This window comes from Mustela nigripes, chromosome 4 (assembly GCF_022355385.1).
Source record: "Mustela nigripes isolate SB6536 chromosome 4, MUSNIG.SB6536, whole genome shotgun sequence".
Lineage (NCBI taxonomy): Eukaryota > Metazoa > Chordata > Mammalia > Carnivora > Mustelidae > Mustela > Mustela nigripes.
Window position 1 is genome coordinate 21,835,975 of NC_081560.1, and position 25,062 is coordinate 21,861,036.

At 39.1% G+C, this 25,062-nt stretch overlaps 2 protein-coding genes and 1 non-coding gene across 4 annotated transcripts in view; 1 reads left to right on the plus strand and 2 right to left on the minus strand.

The window, feature by feature from the left end:
* Positions 1–1,132: 1,132 nt before the first annotated feature.
* On the minus strand, positions 1,133–1,235 carry LOC132017047 (U6 spliceosomal RNA). The gene has a single exon (XR_009404130.1). It is a non-coding gene; the product is annotated as a U6 spliceosomal RNA (small nuclear RNA).
* A 1,075-nt stretch (positions 1,236–2,310) lies between these two features.
* SSMEM1 (serine rich single-pass membrane protein 1) lies at positions 2,311–9,139 on the minus strand. The gene is made up of 3 exons (XM_059395619.1): positions 8,957–9,139; positions 4,568–4,622; positions 2,311–2,804 (listed from the first exon to the last, which is right to left on the minus strand). The coding sequence occupies exons 1-3, from the start codon at positions 9,137–9,139 to the stop codon at positions 2,311–2,313; spliced, it is 732 nt and encodes a 243-aa protein (XP_059251602.1).
* A 2,586-nt stretch (positions 9,140–11,725) lies between these two features.
* TMEM209 (transmembrane protein 209) overlaps positions 11,726–25,062 on the plus strand; it is a 32,095-nt gene continuing 18,758 nt past the window's right edge. Inside the window, exons 1-6 of one of the 2 annotated variants that reach the window (XM_059396403.1) lie at positions 11,726–11,825; positions 12,751–12,887; positions 13,032–13,090; positions 14,064–14,195; positions 14,670–14,911; positions 20,274–20,475. In XM_059396403.1, the coding sequence (XP_059252386.1) occupies positions 11,823–11,825; positions 12,751–12,887; positions 13,032–13,090; positions 14,064–14,195; positions 14,670–14,911; positions 20,274–20,475 (775 nt within the window). In that variant the 5' untranslated portion in view covers positions 11,726–11,822. The other variant, XM_059396404.1, reaches the window with a different exon arrangement.

The window sequence follows — 25,062 nt, forward strand, 5'->3', positions numbered from 1 at the left end:
GAAGTCCTTCCCCAAGACTTAAGCCCTTCTTTGAACTCTAGCCCAGTGACTACAGTTCCTGCTGTTTATCTTCTCTTCGCTAGCCGGCCCTCTTCTCGGGAATCGGGGCCTTCTTTATATCCCAGCTGGGGTTCTGCTATCCACCTGGAGAAGGGTCTCCAGAATGACCACCCATCTACTAAGGCCGGCCTGAATACCCCACCGCTGGGGTTCCCACTTACCTGGAAAGCCCAACCCCGTGCATGTCTAGATTTCGGCTAACGGTCAGTAAAGACTCTGACCCAACTTTAGTCAGGCTCCTCTGAGCCCTCTTTAAGACCAGATCGCAACTTTGGTGTCTGGCCCAGTTTGGGTAAGAATCCTGCTAAGTAAGTTTATTGAGAACCCCCGACCCTTGATATCTGGTCAAGTTTTTCATCCGCTATCTTTGATGTCTGAGTCCTTGGCTGCCTTTAGCAAGAATCCTGTTAGGTCAGTTTAGCAGGAATCCCCCTACCCTTTGATGTCTCTGCTAGTAATTTTCCATTCACTGACCCCCTTCCTCTGTTCCTTGGCTATCAATCACAACTTGTTCTTGCTGTATTTGGAGTTGAACTTGACCTTTCTCTCCTATTGCAATAGATTTAACCCCTATTATAATAGTTATTTTCTCTCCAAGGTATGGTTGATAGATTTATTTTCTTTTCTAGCACTTTGTGGCCTAGTTATTTTTTTAATGCTTCAATCTTAAATTTATTGAGTTATAATCCCAACTTTATAGTATAAGTTTAAGGTGTACAACATGGTGACTCAATACACATATATATTGTGAAAGATTACCACAATAAGATTAGTTAACACATGTCCCACCTCACATGATTTCTATTTTGTTGTGTGTGATGAGAACATTTTAGGTTTACTCTTAGCAACTTTTAACTGTGTAATTGTAACAGCATTGTTAATTACAGTCACCATGTTGTACATTAGATGACCCAAAACTTACTCAACTGAAAGTTTGACCAACATCTCCTCATTTTCCCCAGCCTCCACCCCTGGAAACCACCACTGTACTCTCTGTTTATGTGAGTTTGGCTCTTTCAGATTACATGTATAAATGAGAGGACAGTATTTGTCTTTCTCATTTTGACTTATTTAAAATATGGAATGCTCCACCAATTTGCGTGTCCGCCTTGCCCAGGAGCCATGCTAATCTTCCATTGCTCTAGTTTTAGTGTATGTACTGCCAAAGTGAGCACTACAGTCATCTTGAATAAAGTCCTCCCCACCATATTTAACAAGTGTCCAGGGCACCTGGTTGGCTCAGTCGGTTAAGCATCTGTCTTTTCCTTAGGTCATGATCTTGGGGTCCTAGGATCCAGCCCCGCATCAGGCTCCCTGCTCAGAGGAAGCCTGCTTCTCCCTTTCCCCTCCTGTGCTTTCTCCCTTTCCCTCTCTCAAATAAATTTTAAAAATCTAAAAACAAAAACAAAGGGGCACCTGGGTGGCTCAGTTAAGTTGGGTGTCTGCCTTCAGCTCAGGTCATAATCCCAAGCTCCTGGGATCAAGCCCCACATTGGGCTCCCTGCTTGGTGGGGAGTCTGCTTCTCTTTCTCTTGCTCCCCCTTCTTGTGCTCTTTCTCTGTCAAATAAATAAGTAAAATCTTTAAAAAAAAAAAAAAAACGGTGTCAAAATAATTTTTTTCTTTAACATTTGCCATGGCCTTTAGACAATAACCATGTGGACAACCCATGGCCCAGTCACCCTCTGGGCCACGCTGCCTTCCCTCCTTGTTCTACTCTGGGAATCAGGTCTTTTTCCAGGTTCTCGAGTTCTTCTCTCTCACCAACTGTAGCTGACACATGTGCAACAACACAGCTCAGGTAGAGTCGCCTGAAAATAAGGACCTAGAGAATACGGTCCCTTCCATGCCAACCAATGTCACCTAATTCAGTCAGTCAATCAAAACATACAAATAAATTTAAATGGTTTCTGAACACAAATATATTTTCAAAGAGTGTCCTTATTTGTATTACAGACATAAACAAAATACATACACTCAAGGCATAAAATATGTCTTGTGCTCTTTTGAATTAAAAAATCATAGTAGCAGCAGGTCTTTGATGTTCCAATGGTGCCATAAACAAATTCACAGGCCTGTTTTTGGATAAAGGATTATCTGAAATTTTACCTCTTGGGTTTCAATATGTTTTTGTTGTTAGTAGAGCGACTTTATTGTAAAAGCCTCTGCACCTAGAGCTCTGGTGATTTTTTTTTTATGTTTCATTTGTCTCTTTAATCTGGCTGCAAGTAAGGTAAGGACTTGATAAAATTCAAAATTTACTGAATTTTGTATTAATGTCAGGTACACAATTTTCCTCTTGATTATCTCCCTTCATGTGGGTTACTGAAGTACTTTGAAGGAAGTGGCGGGTCAACCATTCATTGGTTCTCATGGCTTTGCAGTGGAGGCAGGGCCTTTCCCTGATTTGGCAACTTCCCACATTCCTTGGCCTCTGAGCTAGTTTTCTCTTCTTAATACTAGCTGGTGATGGATGGTGTTCACTTTCACTCTCCTTCCATGAGGAGGCTCCCGAGTTTGATTCTTCACTGTCACACTCAGTAGTATCACTATCGTGTTGGATCTGATTCACCTGGCTGAACTGAGAATGGCGCCTGGCTCGTCTTTGTTCAAGATAGGCATTGACCAAAGCCACTTCTGAGTCAGTTACAGGAGTGAGTTGGCTCTGCTTGGGTTTTTTCATCATTTGTAAAGAATCCCAGTCACCATCTTTGCTTTGCCGCTTATAGGAAGTGTCTTTGCTTGCTAACAACCAATGAAACAAATCAAGATGTTAGGCATATCATTGGTTACTGCAACTTCGTATTACGTAAGGAAGCCTATGGCATGTATGGACTCTCTCTCGGTTACCATTTGGCAAGGCACCACTTGTCTCGGCTCATTTGCAAGCGTTGGCAACTGCCTGCCTTTTCCAGTATGATACCAAGTCCTCTAAAGACCAGAGGGGTCAAATAGATGCTTGACACATTGTTTTTGAAGCCTTGTGGACCCCTCATATAAGATCAAGGGAAAGGTCACCAAGCTTTTCCAGAGGAGGACACGTTTTCCCCTTGCCTTGAAGTCTTAAAGAGTCAAGTATGTATGTGCATGTGATTTGGGTAGCAAGAAACTAAAAAAGGTCTTTTCTTTACACAGTGCTGTGCTGGAGTTGTCTTCTACCAGCAAGCTCACAAGAACAGAGGGTTAAACTTACAGGAATTCTGTGAGATGGTTGTTAAAACACAGCCTATTAGTCAAAATTAAATGATACAAACATACCATTAAATCCATTTATTACACATGAATGTAATAAATATTCTAAGCTAATCAGTTCCTAATTATTTTACTAGATTTTATTAAGAAATAGCTCTTGAAGCTATTTATGTCTGTGGTATCTGGATATTGGAAATCCTATGTAATGGTGTGCTACCATGCATCTCTTCCCAACTCCACTTCAGTAACATCATGTTGGTAATTTGCAATCAGTGTGGGCGGGGGGGGGGGGGGGGGGGGGGGGGACGAGGGCGGGGGGGGGGGGGGGGGGGGGGGGGGAAGCAACGAGCACTAAAAATCAGGTCTTGTTTATGATTTTGTTGATTGTCTCGGCTTAAAGTGGAAAAGAACATGTTACTAACGTAGATTACATTTAGAAGTGTCATCCTTTAGCTACTACATTGTGAATCGCACCCCAAAACGAGGAAATATCCTTCCAGAGTATTCTAAAATTATTATCCAATTCAGGAAAGAAGTCATATCATTGACAACCAAGTTAAGTTACAACATACATCTTCCTGCTTCCTTCATCTTACTCTTTAACTTAAAAGAAACATAACATTCATATAGGACTACACTTGTTCACCCATGCAGCTGTCGGTTGGCTTAGGATGCAAGGGTCTGGCAGAAATCTTGGGAAGTGCTTTGTCAAATTGGCAGTCTATTACCATAAAGTGTATTATATATCTTGTTACTTGTAAATTGTGTGATATACATCCTTTATATCAGCAACATTTAAAAAAAACAAAACAAAAAACCATGCGGGGCGCCTGGGTGGCTCAGTGAGTTAAAGCCTCTGCCTTCAGCTCAGGTCACAATCCCAGGGTCCTGGGATCAAGCCCGGCATTGGGCTTTCTACTCAGCATGAAGCCTGCTTCCCCTTATCTCTCTGCCTGTCTGTCTGCCTACTTATGATCTCTGTCTGTCAAATAAATAAGTAAAATCTTTTTAAAAATGTCATATAAAGCTCATAGTCCTATAGCAACACTAACAATAAAGTTGTATGAAAGGCAAACTATATGCAGGGAGAATGCTTGAGGAATGAAAAGAGAACTTGAACTCTACGTACTAGTAATTTATGGCCTCTAGAAGCTCTACTGAAGCAGCTAAGCTGTCCTGTGCTAAAGCAAGAGGCCCATCCACGGGGACCACCACAGGTCTGGGGAGGCCTATAACCACGCTCAGTTGTTTGCTTTCCACACTCAGCACATATTTCTCTCGTCATAGTTCAATACCAAATATGTACCAGCTCTCACCTTTACTGACTGAGGTGCTGGTCCCACTGTCTTCATCCTTTTTCTTCTCCGACATCTGTTTCAGAAATACAGGTCAGTAATAGCAGTCTCAGTTGGCTGTTTTTCAAGTCCATAGAACACTGTTGCCCTAGACTCTTGGGCAATGTCTAATTTTAAGCATTCAGTACAATTCAATAAATTCTTATGGAGTTCCTATTAGAGTGATCATCTCATCTGCTGCCCACTGGAAGACCATGCTTTGATAGCAGAGTCTGCCAAAAAGTTTTGAACCAAGCCAAATGGAACAAAGACTTGAGAGAAAATAATACTGATGAAGATCTATGGGTTGTAAAGTTTTCCTGTACTCACATTGTAAAGAAATATCATTTAAAAACAGATTTGATAGTACTGGGATTCATTTTACATTACTTTGTAAAGACTTTATCAGGTCACCTTTTTTGTAATCCTTGAAGATCTTTACCAGAGTTCATAAACCACTATCTCCCAAGTCCTTCCGAAACTTTCCTCTAAAATGCAACCATAACATTGTCTATGGATTTGGCAACAGAAAAGAAATGGATTTCTTTGAATAGTTCCTCAAATACCCTAGCCCAATACTCCATAAATAAATTTGTCCCATTGTTCAGATTAGTGTCCCATTTTTTATGCTGAATATGATTTCGCTAAAATATAAATATAAAACAACTCTTTCAGAATGTATCAAGACTTTAGAAATACTCATAACACTTTTGACACGTAATAATTCTTACTAGGAATCTATCACCAGGAAATAACCCCTCAAAGAGACAAAACTTTATGTACAAAATAATCACAGTGTAATCAGAATAATATAAAATTCAAAGGTAGACCATGGTTAAATTATGGACAATCATAATATATAGTTGTAAAATTATTATAAGAAAAGCATGTCTTGGGCGCCTGGGTGGCTCAGTGGGTTAAGCCGCTGCCTTCGGCTCAGCTCATGATCTCAGGGTCCTGGGATGGAGTCCCGCATCGGGTTCTCTGCTCAGCAGGGAGCCTGCTTCCCTCTCTCTCTCTCTGCCTGCCTCTCCATCTACTTGTGATTTCTCTCTGTCAAATAAATAAAATCTTTAAAAAAAAAAAAAAAAGAAAAGCATGTCTTGACATGAGGAAATACATGTTGTACTATGTTAAAAATCAAGATACAAATTTGTAGGGGTGCCTTGGTGGCTCAGTTAAATCTCTGCCTTCGGCTCAGGTCATGATCTCAGGGTCCTGGGATTGAGCCCTGTATCAGGCTCTCTGCTCAGCAGGGGGCCTGCTTCCTCCTCTCTCTGTCTCTACCTGCCTCTCTGCCTACCTGTCTGTCAAATAAATAAATAAAATCTTTAAAAAAAAAAGATACAAATTTGAATATGTAGTACAATCACAAGAAGGCTAAAAACATGAAAAGACTTTAAACAATGTACACAAGTGTTAGCAATGTTTGTGAGTGAAACAGTGATACTTTTCTTTCTGATTTTTCAGGTTGTCTACATTTGGGGAAAACAATGAATTTTCGTAGAAAGTCAAACTTCCTTGGGGTTGAAAATGCCATACCTGGATATTCATAGCTACAATCCAGGATCCTTGGCCCATTCCTTTCTTAATATCTGATCTCTACAACAGCAGGCAAGTATCTTTAATGAGATCCCTCTCTGCATTGGGTTACTGCAAACATTCTCTGAAAAATTTAAGAGTGGAATCCTCTTTTGAGATATCTCTCTTTTCACAATGATTGGTGGGGGGATGCTTATTTTAAATTTAATATAAAGAGAGATAATTATTAAATGATTAGAAGTTCATACACCTAAAATTTTGTTCATGGTAGTTGGTTATTTCCAAGTAATCTGGAGTAGTTTTTTTTTCCTCATTTTTTGCACTTTCTTATAATTTCCACATTTTCTATAACACATACTTTTATAATGGACAGGGAGAAATGTTTAAAAATATTTATTAGGTTTACATCATTTTTACAGAAAGCTTCCATATTTGACTTGATGTCAAATCAAAACAGAATCCCAAAATCAAAAGATTTTGCATCAAGTTAAGTGGAATCACATGAACTCTGGTTACCAAAAGCACTTTCTTAACTATCTGTGTGCGATTCAGTGAGTGAAAACATCAGCAGGGCCTGCCCTGAGGAGAGGAGATGTAGGCTATGGCTCTGCCTTTCAGCCATAGAACAGCCCTGCAATTTTAGCAGTTCACTTAACACCTCCCTAAAGCTCAGTTTCCACACATACAAAATGAGAAACTTGGACCAGTATTGTTTGGAAAAATACCAGCACTAACAGTCTGAATAAACACTAAACAAATACACAAACTAAATATAGTATTTATAGTCTCTGAAAGCAAAAGGGTAAATGCATCGTAAGTAGTGGCAAATCCAGAGGAAATCAGCAGGCTTCACGTTTGAGGATAATTACCACCACATTTCCATCACGCTTTTACCATTACTTCAAGGTTTGTAAATAAAGGCCCATAGTTTAGCTGAGAAAATGAAGTTCAAAGTGAAAGAAAAATTCCATCCTCCTTGACTAGCTCTCATATGGTTCTCAGATTTCAAATCTGGGACCCTTCACAAGAAGCAGTTCAACCCATTGTAACTGCCATGGGGGTACAAAGTGAAAGACGAAACCTCTAAGATAATTAAGGTTTTAATCAGCACTGAATAGATTTAATTCAACATTTCAGCTATGCTTTGAAGCAAATGAACTACATGGCAGGAAACCTAGGTCTATTTCTCCTCCAACACTTAACCACTTGTGTAACATTGGACAAGTCACTTAATTTCCTTGGGCCTTATCAATTAAAAAAAAAAAAAGCAGAGATACTGGTATCTTATTTGTCTACAAAAAGGAGGCTGGACTGCCTGCTCTCTTAGGTCCTTGAAGCTCAGACTCTGTGATTCCAAAGAGCTGATACAAGCAAAGGAGCAGAAGAATAACTTAGATCTCTTAAGTAGTCTTCATGATGAAATTGCCAGGAATCAATTTCAATTTTTTGTTAATTTTCTAAAGTAGCTTTTCTGGCCAAACCAGACAAATTCAATATACTTAGCTAGGGAGTCTAGGACACATATAAGGGATCACTATTCTAAATCTCCTTTTGGCAAAGTATCTACTTTAAGAAGTATTTAGACTTTAGATGAAACTTCTTCTTAGGAGGAAGAGGTAGTGAGGGGAAGAATCTTTGATTATTATAATGGAATTCAGCTGGCATAGACATAACAAACCTCCTCCTCTCCATCTAGAGCTGATGCAGCACTCAGTCTAGCTGACCATTGCCAGCCCAGGGCACTGACTGTAAGGCCAAATGATGGTGGTCTGATTAATCATCAGCCTGGTATCAATGGCCAGCAAGGACACCATGTCAGCAATTTATAAGAGCTTGCTTACTCATAATACGTTAGAGATACACAGTCCTGAAAACCTGGGCTACCCCCTTCCTAAGAGGATGGTATTTTCTTTTGCTAGTAGGCAGTCTGAAGTGGTGACTTTGAAATGCCAATTGAATATTACCCCCACCTTAAAAGACCACCAGAGACGTGAGTCAAAGCCAATCAGCAAGGGTCGTTTATTGCAGGTTCGAACCTGGACCTCTGCGCCGCTCGTTGCCGGTAACGCCGAGAGGTCCAGAGCTGGGTTGGTGCAGGATTTTTATAGACAGATACAAACAAGTTTCGGGTGTGGGCCAGCCTCCTGCTCCTTCAACTTTTGTTCTGTTTAGTTTAGTTTAGTTCTGCATCTTATCTTTCAGGAGAGGACATTGCCTCATTCTCAAATCTCCCAAATCCTACAACATGTATTCTATAAATATGACAACTTTTGTATCTTTGATTAGAATTACATGGCTACAAAAGGAATTTGGAGGTCATTTACCAGTAGGGAAGTTTATCCCAGCATTTCACAGACTACGGACAAACTGCAAACAACTTAAATGTCTCCAAATTGCAGATTTGTTTTGGTACAACCACAAGACAAAATTACGCAGCCATTAAGAGTGCTGCTGTGTGAATATGATTTGAGGAAATGTGACAATATTAAGTTTTTAAAAAGGATATGAAAATGTCTACACTACCAACCATGTAATATCAAAGAGAGATTGAGAGAAATATATTGAGATAGAGAAAAATAAAAAACAAAATCAGACTATTACTCCAAAATATTAACAAGGGCTCTCTCTAGGAAATAGGATTACAGTAGTTTGATTTTCTTCCTCATCCTTTCTGTATTCTTGGATGCTCTAGAAAGAGATTGCATTATTTTTAAAACTAGAAAACAAACTTCTAAAAAGTAGCTTGACCGAAGTAAAGTGAATTTATTTTATGGAAAATCCCCTATGATACAGTAAACATATTATTTTAAATGAAATAGGATATCCTACCCAGACAGAAGCCCGAGAGAGGAACATCAGGACCAATATAATGACAAAATACCAAAGCAGGAAGCTCCCTATTGTCCCGCAAGAGTCATCCTTCCGGCATTCATATTCCTGACTTGGAATGGTAAAACTTAAAGGTATGGGGGGAGGATCCACCTCCCAAAATAAGGAAAAAAGGTCTCCCATGATGGCTTCTTGCTTTGAAAAGAAAGCATGCTCAAAGGAATGAAGATGACTGGGAAGTACTTCACTCCATGTGTAGGACAATTTCCTTGGCAACCTATTGTGACATACGCTTCAGTAACTGTGACAGGAACTGACAAACACTTCTTGGATTTCTAACTTTTTGGAAGATTTATCTAAATTATTTCTATGAGAGTTACGGTATTTTCCCCATACATCAATAGGGTCCATTCTACCTTAATTTTTTTTATTTTCCTGAAACTTGTACATACTGTATTTTCTTTAAATTTTAATGCCTGTAAAATCTAAATTTCTGAGGTATCTTTTTTTCAGTCTCTGTATGAATCATATCACTGTAAATTGACATGCACACACCTAACATATTATAGACTGAATTATGTTCCCCCCAAATTATATGTTAAATGAATAATCCCCAATTTCACAATAACTGGAGATAAGGTCTTTAAAGAGATAATTAAGGTTAAAGAGGTCATAAAGATAGGGCCCTAATCCAGATGACTGATGTCCTTATAAGAGAAAGAGAGACCCCATGGATGTGTGGGCACAGAGAGAGGACACAGAAGGTGGCCATCTTCAAGCCAAGGAAAAAGATCTCAGGAGAATCCAGTTTTGCTGGTGCCTTGGTCTTGGACTCCTTACCTGCAAAACTGTGAAAAAATACATTTTTGTTGTTCAAGCCATCCAATCCATGATAATTTTTTTTATGGTAACCCTTGCAAACTAATACATAAGGCCAGTTATATAGCAAAGCACTATATATAATAGTGTTTCTTTTTAAGCCTCAATAAATGCACAATAATTTAAGGACATTAAGAGAGGAAATAAAGGGATGCCTGGGTGGCTCAGTGGTTTAAGCCTCCGCCTTCAGCTCAGGTCATGATCTCAGGGTCCTGGGATGGAGCCCCACATCGGGCTCTCTGCTCAGCGGGGAGCCTGCTTCCCCCTCTCTCTCTGTCTGCCTTCTGCCTACTTGTGATCTCTGTCTATCAAATAAATAAATAAATAAAAATCTTTAAAAAAAAAAAAGAGAGAGGAAATAAAGATGTGTCTGTTGTAGGGGTGCCTGGGTGACTCAGTTTGTTAAACTTCCTTGTCTCAGCTCAGGTATTTTGATCTCGGGGTTGTGAGTTCAGACCCAGCTTGGGCTCCATGCTAAGTGTGGAGCCCACTTAAAGAGAAAAAAAAAAAAAAAAGATATGTCTGTTGTAAATGACATTAAATGTAAACAATTTCTTAAGAAAGAGATATGAGGTGGGGAGGAACCTGGTATTCTAATTTTGACTGTACGTTGGGTCCCTTCACTTTGAATAATTTTTGAGTAAGTTCATCTCTGAATCTAAAACTAGAGCAAAACATCATTGCTACTACGGCAGTCTAGAAATTATTAAAACCACAGTTTAAAAAAATCTGTTAGGGTGCCTGGGTGGCTCAGTGTGTTAAAGCCTCTGCCTTCTGCTCGGTCATGATCTCGGGGTCCAGGGAGTGAGCCCTGAGTCCCATCAGGCTCCCTGCTCAAGAGGGAGCCTGCTTCCCTTCCTCTCTCTCTGCCTGCCTCTCTGCCTACTTGTGATCTCTGTCCGTCAAATGAATAAATAAAATCTTAAAAAAAAAAATCTGTTAGATCTTTAAGAGCATAGCATACCTGCAGATTCCATTAATATGCAATACCATAAGGAATCTTAATTTTCTTCTATTTGACCTTAGGTGCATCTTAGGAAAAATTTTGGTCATTGACACGTACATGATGTAACAATCCACTAGCTTATTGTGAAAAGACGTGATGTTTTCATTAGGGTAACATTTCTCCACATCCCCAAAGGCAGGTCCCCACTCTCAGCTCATGGTGGCTGTTGGCCCTGTGCTTTAGGCCTGCATCACCTCCTCCAGGAAGCTCACTAGGAGCCTGCCAGGGGCCCCACCTCTATTGCACCTGCTGGCTGACCTCCAGACACTGACCAGGGAACTCCACTTTTACATCCCCACGCGTAGCTCTGTGGCACATTGTAGGCGTTTGTATTTGTTAAATAAAACCAAAGTGAACTCCCTGAAGCTTTTCCTCAGGATTATAAGTTCTTCCGAAGAATAAGCAATCAAAGTAACAACTGGATTTTTTTTCAACCTCAAAACCACTAGCAACTTTAACAGATTTGGGGATTTCTTCCTACTGCTGCACCCTTATTACAAGGATATTTAAGAATTTACATCGGGTCAGAACACTTGTTTTTGTGAGAAATGCTCTGTCGTCGCTGATGGGTGTCTGGACACGTTACCACATACTCTACCCTACAACTAGCTACCCTGCGTAATAAAATCGGCTTAAAAATGTAAGCATATTTTTTATCCATAAATACTCTAAGGAAGCTAAAATTATATTAATATATAGAAATTCAGCTTGCTACAGTTATTACTTTTTACTGCGGGTTCAGAACTTGGTCTGAATTTGTGCTGCTCAGCTTTCTCCCCACAGAAGAGAGCCACAAACACTATCGCTGTTTCCCTGGTAACGCGCCTAGCTCTCGTTCTTCCGCTCCCCCACCCCTTCTCGCGAGAAGGTTCATTCTTCCGGTAACTGAGGTCCTGCAAGTCGGTTGCTTTCGCCTTCGCGCTTGGCTTCGCGCATGTGCAGTAGGGTGTGGCGCGAGTCCCCGGCTTCCGGCCGAAGAATATGGTGCGTTTTTGGGGTCATCTTTGTGCTTCCTGGCTGCGGAGTCCTCGCGGGCGGTGGGGTTTCGGTGACTGTGGATCCGGCGAGGGTTCAGCCAAAGGGGAGTGTGTCCAGGCGTCCCATCACCTGTAGTGGAAGGACGAAAGAAGTCCATAGGGGTTGCTAAAGTTTGTGCTGGGAGACCCAGGGAGGGAATCTCTGGGGACTGGGAAGTTTGGACTCGCGGGCTGGGAGGCGGGAGGGTGCTGCTCTGGACTCCATGGATGGAAGAGTCTTATGTTTGTCTGAGATGAGGCCTAGCGAAACAGAGGAAATATAAATCCCACGTGGGCCCGAACTGCACACTCCCCAGTCGCTCTCATTCCCTTCACACCACGAGTGTTCACCCTTAAAAAACTTAAATTCTTAAACTTAATCAGCAACACAAAACAGGAGTCCCTGGCGTGCGACAGGCCGAGTGCAGACAGTTGTTCACGATGGTAGGCAGTTAATGGTTTCTGCGTGAAGATGTTAGGAGAACCTTTCATGGCTTTAGCTAATAATGGAGTATTTTCTCCCAAAGCTTGGTATTTTGAGTTTCTTAAATTAGCCTTTGGGCTAGTCCTTGTAACGTCCTTGAAAAGCACAGTACAGAATAATTGTGAATATAATCACCATCCTTCAAATACAAAATAAGACATTTTTATTCATTGCAAGTATTCTCTGAAGTGACCAACCAGTTCTCTGTTGATTACAATATGGTACCAATAAACTTACAATTTATCGTTCCCTTTTCATATAATAATAGTAAAATGTAGAAAATACTGGAAAGACATTTTAAACATAAAGAAAACGTGCAGTTTTTAGTTACTGTTCTAAAGGACACAAGTTTCTTCAATGGAAAAGTGGTTTCTTTTCACTAATTCCGGTGCTTTTTATTTTCGAATAGATGCAAAGGGAGACAAATCCTAGTGCTTCCCTTATTGACAGAACCATCAAGATGAGAAAAGAAACAGAAGCTAAGAAAGTGGTTTTAGCCTGGGGACTCCTAAATGTATCTATGGCTGGAATGATATACACTGAAATGTAAGTTAACTAGCCAAAAAAAGTGAAACTTGAAGAGGCTAATGGTCGGTTCCACAGGTTTTGGTGTTTTGATTTTGGGTGTTCTCTTTGTTGTTTTTGATGTTTTTTTTTTAAGACTTTGAAAAGCCTTTCTAATTTTTTCAGGACTGGAAAATTGATTAGTTCGTATTACAATGTGACATACTGGCCCCTCTGGTATATTGGTAAGTAATTCATTTTTATGGTGATTTAGATTTACTACTGATGAAAAACTGCATTCATGTTCAGTTCAACTTAGTATTCGTCCCTGTATTCCATAAATATTCGAGTGTGTACTATATTCCAAGAACTGGGGATACAGTAGGAAGGGAACAAGGTCCCTGCCCTCATGGAAGGAACGTTCTAGTAGGGGAAACAAATTAAACAGTACAATTCTAGGTAATCCTTGGAGTTCTGCGATGAAAAACAATGTTTGGTGATGGTGATTTGTTCTCTCTGAAATGCCTTCCCTACTTCCCTACCACTGCTCCTTTCAAGAACAACCAGATTTCTATTCCATTGATGCCTTCCTCAGTTTACTTATTACTTCCTCTGTCTGCTTCTCTCTGCTCTTTGGTAGTCCCGGGATTTGAAGAGTCTTAATGGCCATTCAAGTGAATTCCATAGTCTAACCCAGACATCAACATGAAGTCTGTGTTAGGGAGGTGGTGTAAGGTGGCAAGGAGATAAGCAAGTTTTGGCATCTGCGTATCTGAGGTGTAATCATGAATAACTGGCTGTGTGTTCTTCCAAAAGTCCCTTGACTTCTATAGTCAAATGAAGGTCAAAATATTTATTGTACAAGGTTGTAAGGATTAGTGATTATTTTTTGGTGAGATTTTTTTATTTTTAGGTAATCTCTATATGCAGTGTGGGGCTTGAACTCACAACTCTGAGATCGAGTCACATGCTCCACTAAATGGGCCAGCCAGGTGCCCAATAATATTTTGAAATTCACTAGTAAATGTCCTATAATAAACATTTATATAATAAACATTGTATAAAGTATACATTCATTAAATGGTAACTATTATGAGGAGTAGGAAGATGGTTTTCAATTTTTTTTGTTGACTTGCTGAAGTTTGAAGAGTTTTGTCCCCCCCCACTTTAAATGTTCTGCCTCCCTTTTAGAAAATATAACATACTGTTCTCTTCCAGAGCTTGCCCTTGCCTCCCTCTTTAGCCTAAACGCCTTATTTGATTTTTGGAGATATTTCAAGTACACTGTGGCACCAACAAGTCTGGTGGTTAGCCCTGGACAGCAAACACTTTTAGGGTTGAAAACAGCTGGTAAGTGTTTTATATCTTTTGCAAAGGTGGGGAAAGGTTGGCAATAAATCTTTCTCAATTTAATTTGCCCTTTTTATAGACTGAGCTGGAAGGGACTTCTAAGGCCATCTGGCTCAACTATATTAAGCAAGTCTATAATAAATTGTCTTAAGACCAATGATTATCATTCCTATTTGTATAAACTGAATGGAAATAATATTCAACAGCCTCAAGAAAGTTTGTTCCGTTGTTTAATTACAATTAAAATTAAATGACTCTTGTTGCATTGAAGCTAATCTCTTACTTTGAAATCTTTGGAAATGGTAAGCAACTACTTTCTGTCCTTAGATAATAATATGTTATGTAACTTAACAACCAAATCAGTCTGAAAAGATTCAATTCATTAAATCTGTTCTTATAGAAATTTTATTTACACATGCACACACATCTTTAATTCACTCATTTTTTATTTATTTCTTCTTTCCTTCCTTCTAGTTGTACAGACTACTCCTCCACATGATCTGGCAGCAACCCAAATCCCTCCCTCTCCACCTTCTCCTTCAATTCAGGGTCAGAGTGTGTTGAGTTATAGCCCATCTCGTTCACCCAGTACCAGCCCCAAGTTCACCACCAGCTGTATAACTGGATATAGCCCCCAGCTGCAAGGTCTGTCATCAGGGGGCAGCGGTTCCTATAGCCCTGGAGTGACTTACTCTCCCATCGGTGGTTATAATAAGGTAACGAATCCTTTCTCTTGGCCACGTTATTGTAGAATGGGGAGCTACCTTGAAAATCAGCAAATGAGTCAAAACTCATTTTCTTACTGAGGGAACTGAGGAACAGTGGGTAATTTTCTTGCCCAGATGGCCTGTTTAAGAGCCAAGAACAGAACCCAGAGCCTGATACCTAGTCAGAAGTTCTTTATACTACACCCTAAGATGAAAGAAAAAATACTAGCTTTTGTAAAGATAATGGGTTGAGGGTCACCATCTAGGATCTTTCTACTGGGTTTTTCAAACCAGTTGAGACTATGGTAACGTTTTACTTTAAATTACATTTAAATTCATGTTTGCCTCTTTCTTTGCTTATTTATGTGAAACGTTTGTATATCCTTATAAAATTTTAATGCTTTCTGTGACACCTGGGTGGCTCAGTGCGTTAAGTGTCAGCCTCCGACTCAGGTCCTGATCCCAGGGTCCTGGGATCGAGTCCTGCCTCCTGCTTCTTTCTTGGTGGGAAGCCTGCTTCTCCCTCTGCCTGCCGCTTCCTCTGCTTGTGGGTGCCCTCTCTCACTCAGTTTCTCTCACACAAATAAATAAATAAAATCTAAAAATAAATAAGATTTTAATGCTTTCATCATGTTGGATTACCTCCTAAGCTAAGAGGAGTTGTGTAGTTGAACTCTTGAGGATGGACACCCCTCTCAAAGGGGATGAATAGAATCCTTCATTCCAACTCCCACAGTTAAGTGGGATATAGTTCTCATTTTTGGACTTGATAGAAGCAAAATTGACAAATTTGAAATTATGACTCCTGCCTGAAGTGTGAGAACATAGAAGGAGCGTTAAAGAGATGGTCAGGGGCACCTGGCTGACTCAGTAGAGCGTGCAGCTCTTAATCTTGCAGTTGTGTGTGCAAGCCCCATGTTGTATGTGGAGATTACTTTAAAAAAATCAGGGGTACCTGAGTAGCTCAGTTAAGTGTCTGCCTTTGGCTTAGGTGTCATCCCAGGGTCCTGGGATCAAGCCCCAGTTGGGGCTCCCTGCTCCATTGGGACTCAGCTTCTCCCTCTCCCCCTGCTTGTGCTCGCTCTCTGTAAAATAAATAAATAAAATCTTTTAAATCATTTAAAGGGCAGGGGTGGGGTAGTCACATTTTCAGATGCTCTCACAATTTAGACTCTAGACATCTCTGTAGCTGCTAGTTAAATAAGGAATGTCTGGAAATGAAAACACACTGCCCTCATTCTTTACATAATATTTATTTGTTATGAAATTCCATACAGCTGGGTACATGATAATAATTTTGGCAAGTAATAGAATTTAGAACATCTTGTACACGTTAAATATTATGAGGAATTGTAAATATAGTGATAACTCACAACCCGTAGGTAAATATGACTTGTAAAAATAGCTTTCATTTTCATAAGAAAAGAAAAATCACTCATATTCTTACCATCCAAACATAATTTCTGTTTAATGGCTACTTAATACTCCTCTAATGGAAATACCATGGCTTACTCTTGAATAAGTAAGTTATTTTTATTTCTTAGAAACTATTACTAATCTGTGCTAAATAGCTCTTTACATAAAGTTTGTAACATTGTTTATCTTTTTCTACTAGACTGTAACCTCAAGTACAAGATGGTGTGTTTTTATTCATCTGTGTTTTCTTAGCCCAGTGTAGGGAATATAGATGCCGTATAAGTATTTGTTGAATACAAACTAATACCTTGGAAAAGTTAATGAAATAGAATAATTATTTTTCTAGGGAGAAAATGCCAAGATTGACTAAGTAGAAAACCTAAATAAATAGGGAAGAAAAATTTTAAACTTTAATCAAGTATACTTGCAGAATATATTAGAGCCTGAAATTTTGCTGTTGAGTTCTTTTAAATTTTCAAGAAACAAGTTACTTTTAAACTTTTGATTATGAAAGTTTTCAGACATACCTGTACCCGTTTTCAGTAGTTACCCACGTTCTATAGTGTATGGACAGCTAATTCTGATCCAGTAAAACATGTTAAAAGCGTAAATTCTATAGTCAGAAAATTGGATTGAAATCCTGGTAGGATCTTGAGTGAGTTACCTAACCTCTCATATCCAAAATTAGTACAGTAGTAATATTTACCTATTATTGAGAGGATAAAATAAGGTAATATATAGTATGCATAAAATATGCCCCTTGAGTAAGAATAAACCAGTCAATGGTTTATTAGCCCATTATGGTTTATATAGCTCAAATATAGCATATGTGAGGATTTTTTTTTAATAGGCTCCACCCCCATAAGTGTGGAAGAGGATTAACATTTCTGTTTTCAAACATTATTAAACTAAAAGATTTTTTAATCCTTGCTTTTTGACAAGATTATATAAATTGATAATGAAACCCCAATAAAAATAATTATCAATGTAGTGGAGTAGATAGTTGATAAAATAGATAATACAGTGACCAGTAATTATTTTTAAAGTGTTTAACTACATAAGTATGAGGAAAAATACAAGTTAAATGTAAATTTTTAAAAATTCTTCTATATCAAATAAACATTTTAAAAGAAGTAATGCTGATGGATATATATCAAAATATGTCCTCCTATCAGTTTCTTCTGAATTGTATTTAGTATAACATTTTCATTTAATACAATACAAACATGCATTTAAATGTTCATATGGTTTGATACAGTCATTTCAATTCTTGGGATCTCCTGAAGAACATCCTCAGAAATTAAGAAAAGATTTATGTACAAAGATGTTAATCATAACATTATTTACGGTGGCCAAAAATTGTAGACAGTTCGAATGTCTAGAATAAGAGAATGAAATAGTATATTTGTACAATGAGATATTATATAGCCAGTAAGAATATTTATAGGAAAATCATTGGTTAATTTTTAAAACAACAATGAGGGGACACCTGTGTGGTTCAATCAGTTTCTGCTTGGGTGGTGAGCTCAAGGTTGTGACATAGAGCCCTCTGGCTCCACACTCAACAGGGAGTCTGCTTGAGATTACTCGCTGTCCCTCTTCCTCTGATCACCCCCACCAATGCACATGCTCACATGCTCGTCTCCATCTCTAAAGTAAATAAATAAATCTTTTTTTATTTTAATTTTTTTATTAACATTAATGTATTATTATCCCCAGGGGTACAGGTCTGTGAAGCACCGGGTTTACACATTTCACTCACCATAGCACATACCTTCCCCAATGTCCATAACCCAACCACCCTCCCCCCCCCCCCCCCCCCCCCCGCAACTCTCAATTTGTTTTGTGAGATTAAGATCTCATGGTTTTTCTCCCTCCCGATCCCATCTTATATCATTTTTTTCCTTTCCTGTCCCCCAAACCCCCCACATTGCCTCTCAACTTCCTCATATCAGGGAGATCATGTGATAATTGTCTTTCTCTGATTGACTTATTTCATTCAGCATAATACCCTCTAGTTCCATCCACGTCGTCACAAATGGCAAGATTTCATTTCTTTTGATGGCTGCGTAGTATTCCATTGTATGTATATACCACATCTTATTTATCCTAAAGTAAGTGAAACTTTTAAAAATAAAAATTAATAAACAGGTAATAAAACTAAACAGTATTATCTCAATAATGTAAAAGCAATAATGCATTGATTTATCTGGGTACATTTAAAGATTTGAACATAAAATATGAAAGGGGATTATATTATCTCTAGGTTGTGGAGTTAAAAGTATGACTTACTTTCTTCAAACTCTCCATTTTTTAAAACATACATATATTGCTTCTTTTAAAAACTTTATTTTTTAGAATAGTTTTAGGGTTTGTAGCAGAACTGAGAGGAAGGTACAGAGACATGTTGTATACCTTTTGCCCCCACACAAGCATAGCCTCCCCCCAGCCATCAAAATCCCCCACCAGAGTGGTACATTTGTTACAGTTGATGAACCTATATTGGTACATCATTATCACCCAGAGGCCATAGTTTACTTTAGGGCTTACTCTTGGTGGTATGCATTCTGTGGATTTAGACAAATATATAGTGACATGTATGCACCATTATTGTATGGTATCATAACAGGGTAATTTCACTGCCCTAAAAATCCTTTGTGCCCTATCCATCCTCCCTGGTCCTTGGCAACTACTGATCTTTTTACTCTGTCCATAGTTTTCCTTTTCCAGAATATCATATAATTGGAACCTTAGAGTGTGTAGCGTTTCAGATTGGCTTATTTTAGTTAGTTATGTGCATTTAAGTTTCCTCCATGTCCCTCTCATGGCTTGATAGGTCACATCTTTCTTTTCTTTCTTTTTTTTTTTTAAACAGATTTTATTTATTTATTTGACACAGAGAGAGATCACAAGTAGGCAGAGAGACAGGCAGAGAGAGAGGGGGAAGCAGGCTCTCCACTGAGCAGAGAGCCCGATGTGGGTCTCGATCCCAGGATCCTGAGATCACGACCTGGGCTGAAGGCAGAGGCTTAACCCACTGAGCCACCCAGGTTTCCCTCTTGTTTTGTTTTTTTTTGTTGTTTTTTTTTTAAGTGAGAATGCTCGTCTGCGAGTTGGGGGTGGAGTGGGTAGTGAAGGGAAGAGGGTGAGGGACAGAGAGAATCTTTTTTTTTTTTTTTTTTTTTTAAGATTTTATTTATTTATTTGACAGAGATCACAAGTAGGCAGAGAGGCAGGCAGAGAGAGAGAGAGGAGGAAGCAGGCTCCCCACAGAGCAGAGAGCCCGACGTGGGGCTCCATCCCAGGACTCTGGGATCATGACCTGAGCCGAAGGCAGAGGCTTTAACCCACTGAGCCACCCAGGCGCCCCCTGGACAGAGAGAATCTTAAGAAGGCTCCATGCCCAGCCTGGACCTGACTTGGCTCTGTGGAACTTGATCTCAAGACCCTGAGATCATGATCTGAGCCGAAATCCAGAGTCAGATGCTGAACCACCAAGGTGCCCCATAGCTCATTTCATTTAAATGCTGAATAATACTCCTTTGTCCAGCTGTATCACCATTTATGTACCCATTCTCTACTGAAGGATGCCTTCATTGGTTCCAGGTTTTGGCAATTACAAATAAAGCTGCTGTAAATGTCGGTATGCAGGTTTTTGTGTAGACATAAGTTTTCAACTCCTTTGGGTAGATACCAAGGAGCACAATTGCTAGATCATGTGCTGAGTGTAGTTTAGTTCTGTAAGAAACCGCCAGCTGCCTTCCGGAGTGGCTATGTATACATTTTGCATTCACGCCAGCAGTGAATGAGGGTTCCAGTTGCTCCACATCTCATCAACGTTTGGTGTTGTCATGGTTCTGGATTTTGGCCATTCTAATTGGTGTGTGACTTTTTGAAAGTCAAAAACCAAAACAAATAAATTTCAGTAAAGAAGAAGTTCTTTTATTTTGTGTAGTTGGCAAGCTATAGTCCCTCTCCTTCTTCTCCATACCCTACTACTGTTGGACCAGTGGAGAGCAGTGGATTGAGATCTCGCTACCGGTCTTCACCCACTGTCTATAATTCCCCTACTGACAAAGAAGACTACATGACAGACTTACGAACTTTGGATACTTTTCTTAGAAGTGAAGAAGAGAAACAGCATAGAGTTAAGCTGGGTACGTATGTATATTTTTAGTTAGACCTAATGTACATATATTTGGTGTTACTTAATGTTACCCTTAACTCATTATTTCAGTATTTTGATACCTCTCCATAAATGGTTTTTTTTTTTTTTTTAGATTTTTATTTATTTATTTGACAGACAGAGATCACAAGTAGGCAGAGAGAGAGGAAGAAGCAGGCTCCCTGCTGAGCAGAGAGCCCGAGGCGGGGCTTGATCCCAGGACCCCGGGACCATGACCTGAGCCGAAGGCAGAGGCTTTAACCCACTGAGCCACCCAGGCGCCCCCATAAATGTTTCTTTTTTACCAATATACCTTGATAGCCTAGGAGAGAAATACATTTTGTTTTTATATTTTGTATAGTTAGAATTAAGCTTACCAAACTTAAAAAGTAAAATATAGCTGAACCAAGAAATCTTGAACCTTTCATCTACATTAAGATTGAAAGCTTTTTCATATAAGTTATACTTTCTATTTAAAAGTTGAGGCTATCAGTTGTTTTTTAATCAGTGCTTAGCACCGCTTATTGAAGTGATAGTTGTTTCCTTTTGGTCCTTGAGAAGATTGGCGTGGTGGAGAGAGAATGGATTTACTCCAGAAGTGCTGCTGTTTTTCAGAACATTTTTAAACTTGTCTTTTAGTTTACTTTGGGAAACAATGTTAGCAAATCTTAATCTGTTTGGGGTAGATTTGATTATAACAAAGTCAATTATTTGAAACCAAATTAGGTTATTGAGCCAAGTAATGATTTTTTCCCCTCAGGAACTTTCACAGAAAGCACATTAGGTGCTAAAGCATGGCCACAATGAGGAAGTCAGTTATTGGACCATGGCTCTTTGTGTCACTTGAAATCTCTCCATTGATTTTTAATTTAATTTTGCCTGAAAGTGCCAGGAATGTCAAAGAAACAAATCAATATTATCTTGTTATTTGTTGATGCATGCTTTTTCTTCTTGTTAAATTTTGAAATATTTCAAGTTTACTGTAAATTATAGAGTATAATGCCATGCAAAGAACAACCTAGGTTGTTCCATTGACGTATCTTGGTCTTATTGAGATATTTTCTGGGTTCCACTTTTATTTCTTCTTTGATCCTTTGGAGTTATTTAGAAGGGTGGTTATTATTGCTTAGAAGTATTGTTAGTGATTGGTGTTGCTTTTCATTTCCAACATACAAAATGAAGGCTTGGTTATCTTTTATTTTTCCCCTAAGGGAATTGTGCTACGGCTAGAGATTTTGAACTGTACCCTGTCAGTTCTTTGGTATTTCTTAAGACTTGCATTTAGGCTTCCTGTGTGATCACTTTTTATAAAGGGTTCTTGGTATATTGAAAAGAATGCATAGTCTCTAAATACTGGACCCCATGTTTGTTCATTGAACCAGACTTCTTGAAGGTGTTCTTAAATCTTTATCTTATTAATCTTCATCCACTTGATCTATTAGTTAGTAAGAAAGTCCATTAACAGTTCCCACTGATTGTCTTCCATTAAATGTCTCCTCGTAATTCGGTCAAATTTGCTAAATGTGTAGGAAATGATGCTAAGTGCATATAAATTAAGGATTGTTGATATCATTATGGCCAATTATTCCTTTTATCTTTATCTCTTAGGTTTTTTGCCTTCTATTTTCTCTTATATTAACACTGCTCTACTAATTTTCTTATGGTTAGTGTTTGCTTGGTATATTTATGTCCATCCCTATACTTCTGACCCATTATCTGTAGGTTTTAGGTAATTTAGTATTTTGTATAAATTAATTTATAAATAGTATTTTGTGAGGAGCTACTTTGAGGCTGTATAAATGTCCTCTTCCTCATCATATTTGACTTAGCTTTTTTTTTTTTTCTTTTAAGATTTATTTATTTTGGGGAGAGAGCCAAAGTGGAGGAACAGGTGGAGGAAGAGGGAGAAGCAGGCTCCCTGCCAAGCAGGGAGCCCGATGCAGAGCTCAATCCCAGGACCCTCAGATCATGACCTGAGCGGAAAGCAGACACTTAACTGACTGAGCTACCCAGGCGCCCCTTGACTTAGCTTTAACATCCCTTTTTTTTTTTTTTTAAATATTTCATCTATTTATTTGACAGACAGAGATCACAAATAGGCAGAGGGGCAGGCAGAGAGAGAGGAGGAAGCAGGCTCCCCGCCGAACAGAGAGCCCAACATGGGGCTCGATCCCAGAACCCTGAGACCATGACCCGAGCTGAAGGCAGGGGCTTTAACCCACTGAGCCACCCAGGCGCCCCAGCTTTAATATTCTTTTAAGTTTCTTTTCAAAATTGATTTTTACGAGCTGCCTGGGTGGCTCAGTGGGTTAAAGCCTCTGCCTTTGGCTCAGGTCATGATCCCAGGGTCCTGGGATCAAGCCCCGCATTGGACTCTCTGCTCAGCAGGGAGCCTGCTTCCTTCTCTCTCTCTCTGCCTACTTGTGATCTCTGTCAAATAAATAAATTTTTTTAAAAATTGATTTTTACGGGCGCCTGGGTGGCTCAGTGGGTTAAGCCACTGCTTTCTGCCCAGGTCATGATCTCAGGGTCCTGGGATCGAGTCCCGCATTGGGCTCTCTGCTCAGCAGGGAGCCTGCTTCCCTCTCTCTCTCTGCCTGCCTCTCCGACTACTTGTGATTTCTCTCTGTCAAATAAATAAATAAAATCTTAAAAAAAAAAATTGATTTTTACTATGTTGGTTCTCATAGAGGCTTTCTAATTCCGTCATTCCTTCTCTTATTTCCTTTTACATTTTTTAAACATCTTTTATGACAAAATATGCATAATATTTACCATTTTAACCATTCTTAAGTGTATAATTCTGTGGTATTAAGTGTGTTTATATTGACGTGCAGCCACCTTTCATATTTATTTGTTGGCATTCTGTTGTGAGATAGAGCTTTTTCTTCTCCCCAGTAATGTCATTTATTTTGGTGGTTAGATGGTCTCAGATTTCACTGGTGGGATCCTCTGGCTTCTGTTTTGTTTGTTTGTTGTTGTTTTGTTTTACTTTCTAGCACTAAAAGATATTTCAGGCTCCTCTTGTACTTTCCCTGGTTAAGTGGCTATGGAGTCAGTCTGTTTCTCCAAGGGGAGAATGATATTTAGAAATTAGTGTCCGGGCACTGGATATACCACTGTTGATGGGACATCTCTCCTCTAGGCCCTCTCAACAGACAGCTAGGAATATGTGTACACACACACCTATTTGTATTTCTGTATCTGTCCATCTCTATATATTAAAAACCATGAGCTCATACTACTGCCTCCGAATTCCAGTCCCAACTATACAGGGTTGATTCCAGCCTCCTCCCTTTTCATATTTGTAATTCCTTTCTCCAATAGTAAGAAACCAGGCACTCGTTTTTGCTTTTTCTCACACATTTTTTGGCTGACTAGCCCCTCCATCCTTCATTAGTTCACACACATCTCCTAAGAACATGAACATTTTCCCTTCTAACTACAATATAATTATCATACTAGTATTATTCATACTCACATTTCTTCAAATTGACCGAGTAATGGCCTTAATGGTCTTTGTAGCTTTTTTTTTTTTTTTAACTGATGCAGGATCATGACGTTTACGTTTGAAGAGGTCAGCCTAGTTGTTTTTCAAATTTGGATTTGTGTGGTCATTTTTCATTATTAGATAAGATTAGAATCAGTTTAAATACAGTTTTTTTGTAAGAATACAACATAGGTAGTGCTATGCTCCTTTCAACATACCATATCAGGAAACACATGATACCATTTTGTCCCTTTATTGGTAAGATTAAATTGGATCACTTGGTCAAGATGATGGCTGCCTTGGCTTTCCCTTTTATAATTAGTAAATAATATATAGTTAGTATTATTAGTAGTAGTAAATAAATTAGTATTATTATATTATTAGTAAGTAAATTAGTATTATTATTACTAGTAAATAATCTGTGTGATACTTTGAGACTTGTGAATCCTGTTTCCCAGTAGCCTTTCACTGAGTGGTTTTAGCATCTGTTGATGGTCTTCTCTGAAATGAGTTAATGCAGTGGTAGTTGCAAAGGAGACTTCCTAAAACTTCCATTTCTTCCACATTTAGTAATTTGGCTTGCTTCTGTTTTACCGCTTACCCCACAGTTGGTTGGTTTTAGCCTGACTGCACTGACCGTTGGTTCTATCTTCCCTAAGTGGTGTCTGACTTGCTGTTTAACTCATTGAGTTTTTTAATTTATTGTGGGTGTTTTCTTTTTCTCCCCCCCCCCACCCCAGTTTTTAAGGTTTTACTTGTTTCTCTTTCAAATAGGCATGATTTGTTTTAGAGTATCTTGGTTTTGTTCTTATGTTTTCCATTCTTTTTCCTATCTCAATCATTTTAAACATAACTCTTTAAAAGTCTCTGTCCAGGGGTGCCTGGGTGGCTCAGTTGTTAAGTATCTGCTTTTGGCTCAAGTCATGACCCCAGGGTCCTGGGATTGAACCCCATGGACTCCCTGCTCAGCGGGAAGCCTGCTTCTCCCTTTCCCACTCCCCCTGCTTGTGTTCTCTCTCTCGCTGTCTCTCTCTCTGTCAAATAAATAAAATCTTTAAAAAAAAAAAATCAAAAAACAAAAATGAAAAT

What these genes read in the sequence shown, in the direction of transcription:
- SSMEM1 (XM_059395619.1), bottom strand. Translation starts at nt 9,139, where the DNA reads ATGGGAGACCTTTTTTCCTTATTTTGGGAGGTGGATCCTCCCCCCATA. An exon ending in TCTCTCGGGCTTCTGTCTGG is followed by an intron (nt 4,623 to 8,956) that starts GTAGGATATCCT and finishes TTTCTGAAACAG; the next exon opens with ATGTCGGAGAAGAAAAAGGA. An exon ending in CAGCACCTCAGTCAGTAAAG is followed by an intron (nt 2,805 to 4,567) that starts GTGAGAGCTGGT and finishes ATTGGTTGTTAG; the next exon opens with CAAGCAAAGACACTTCCTAT.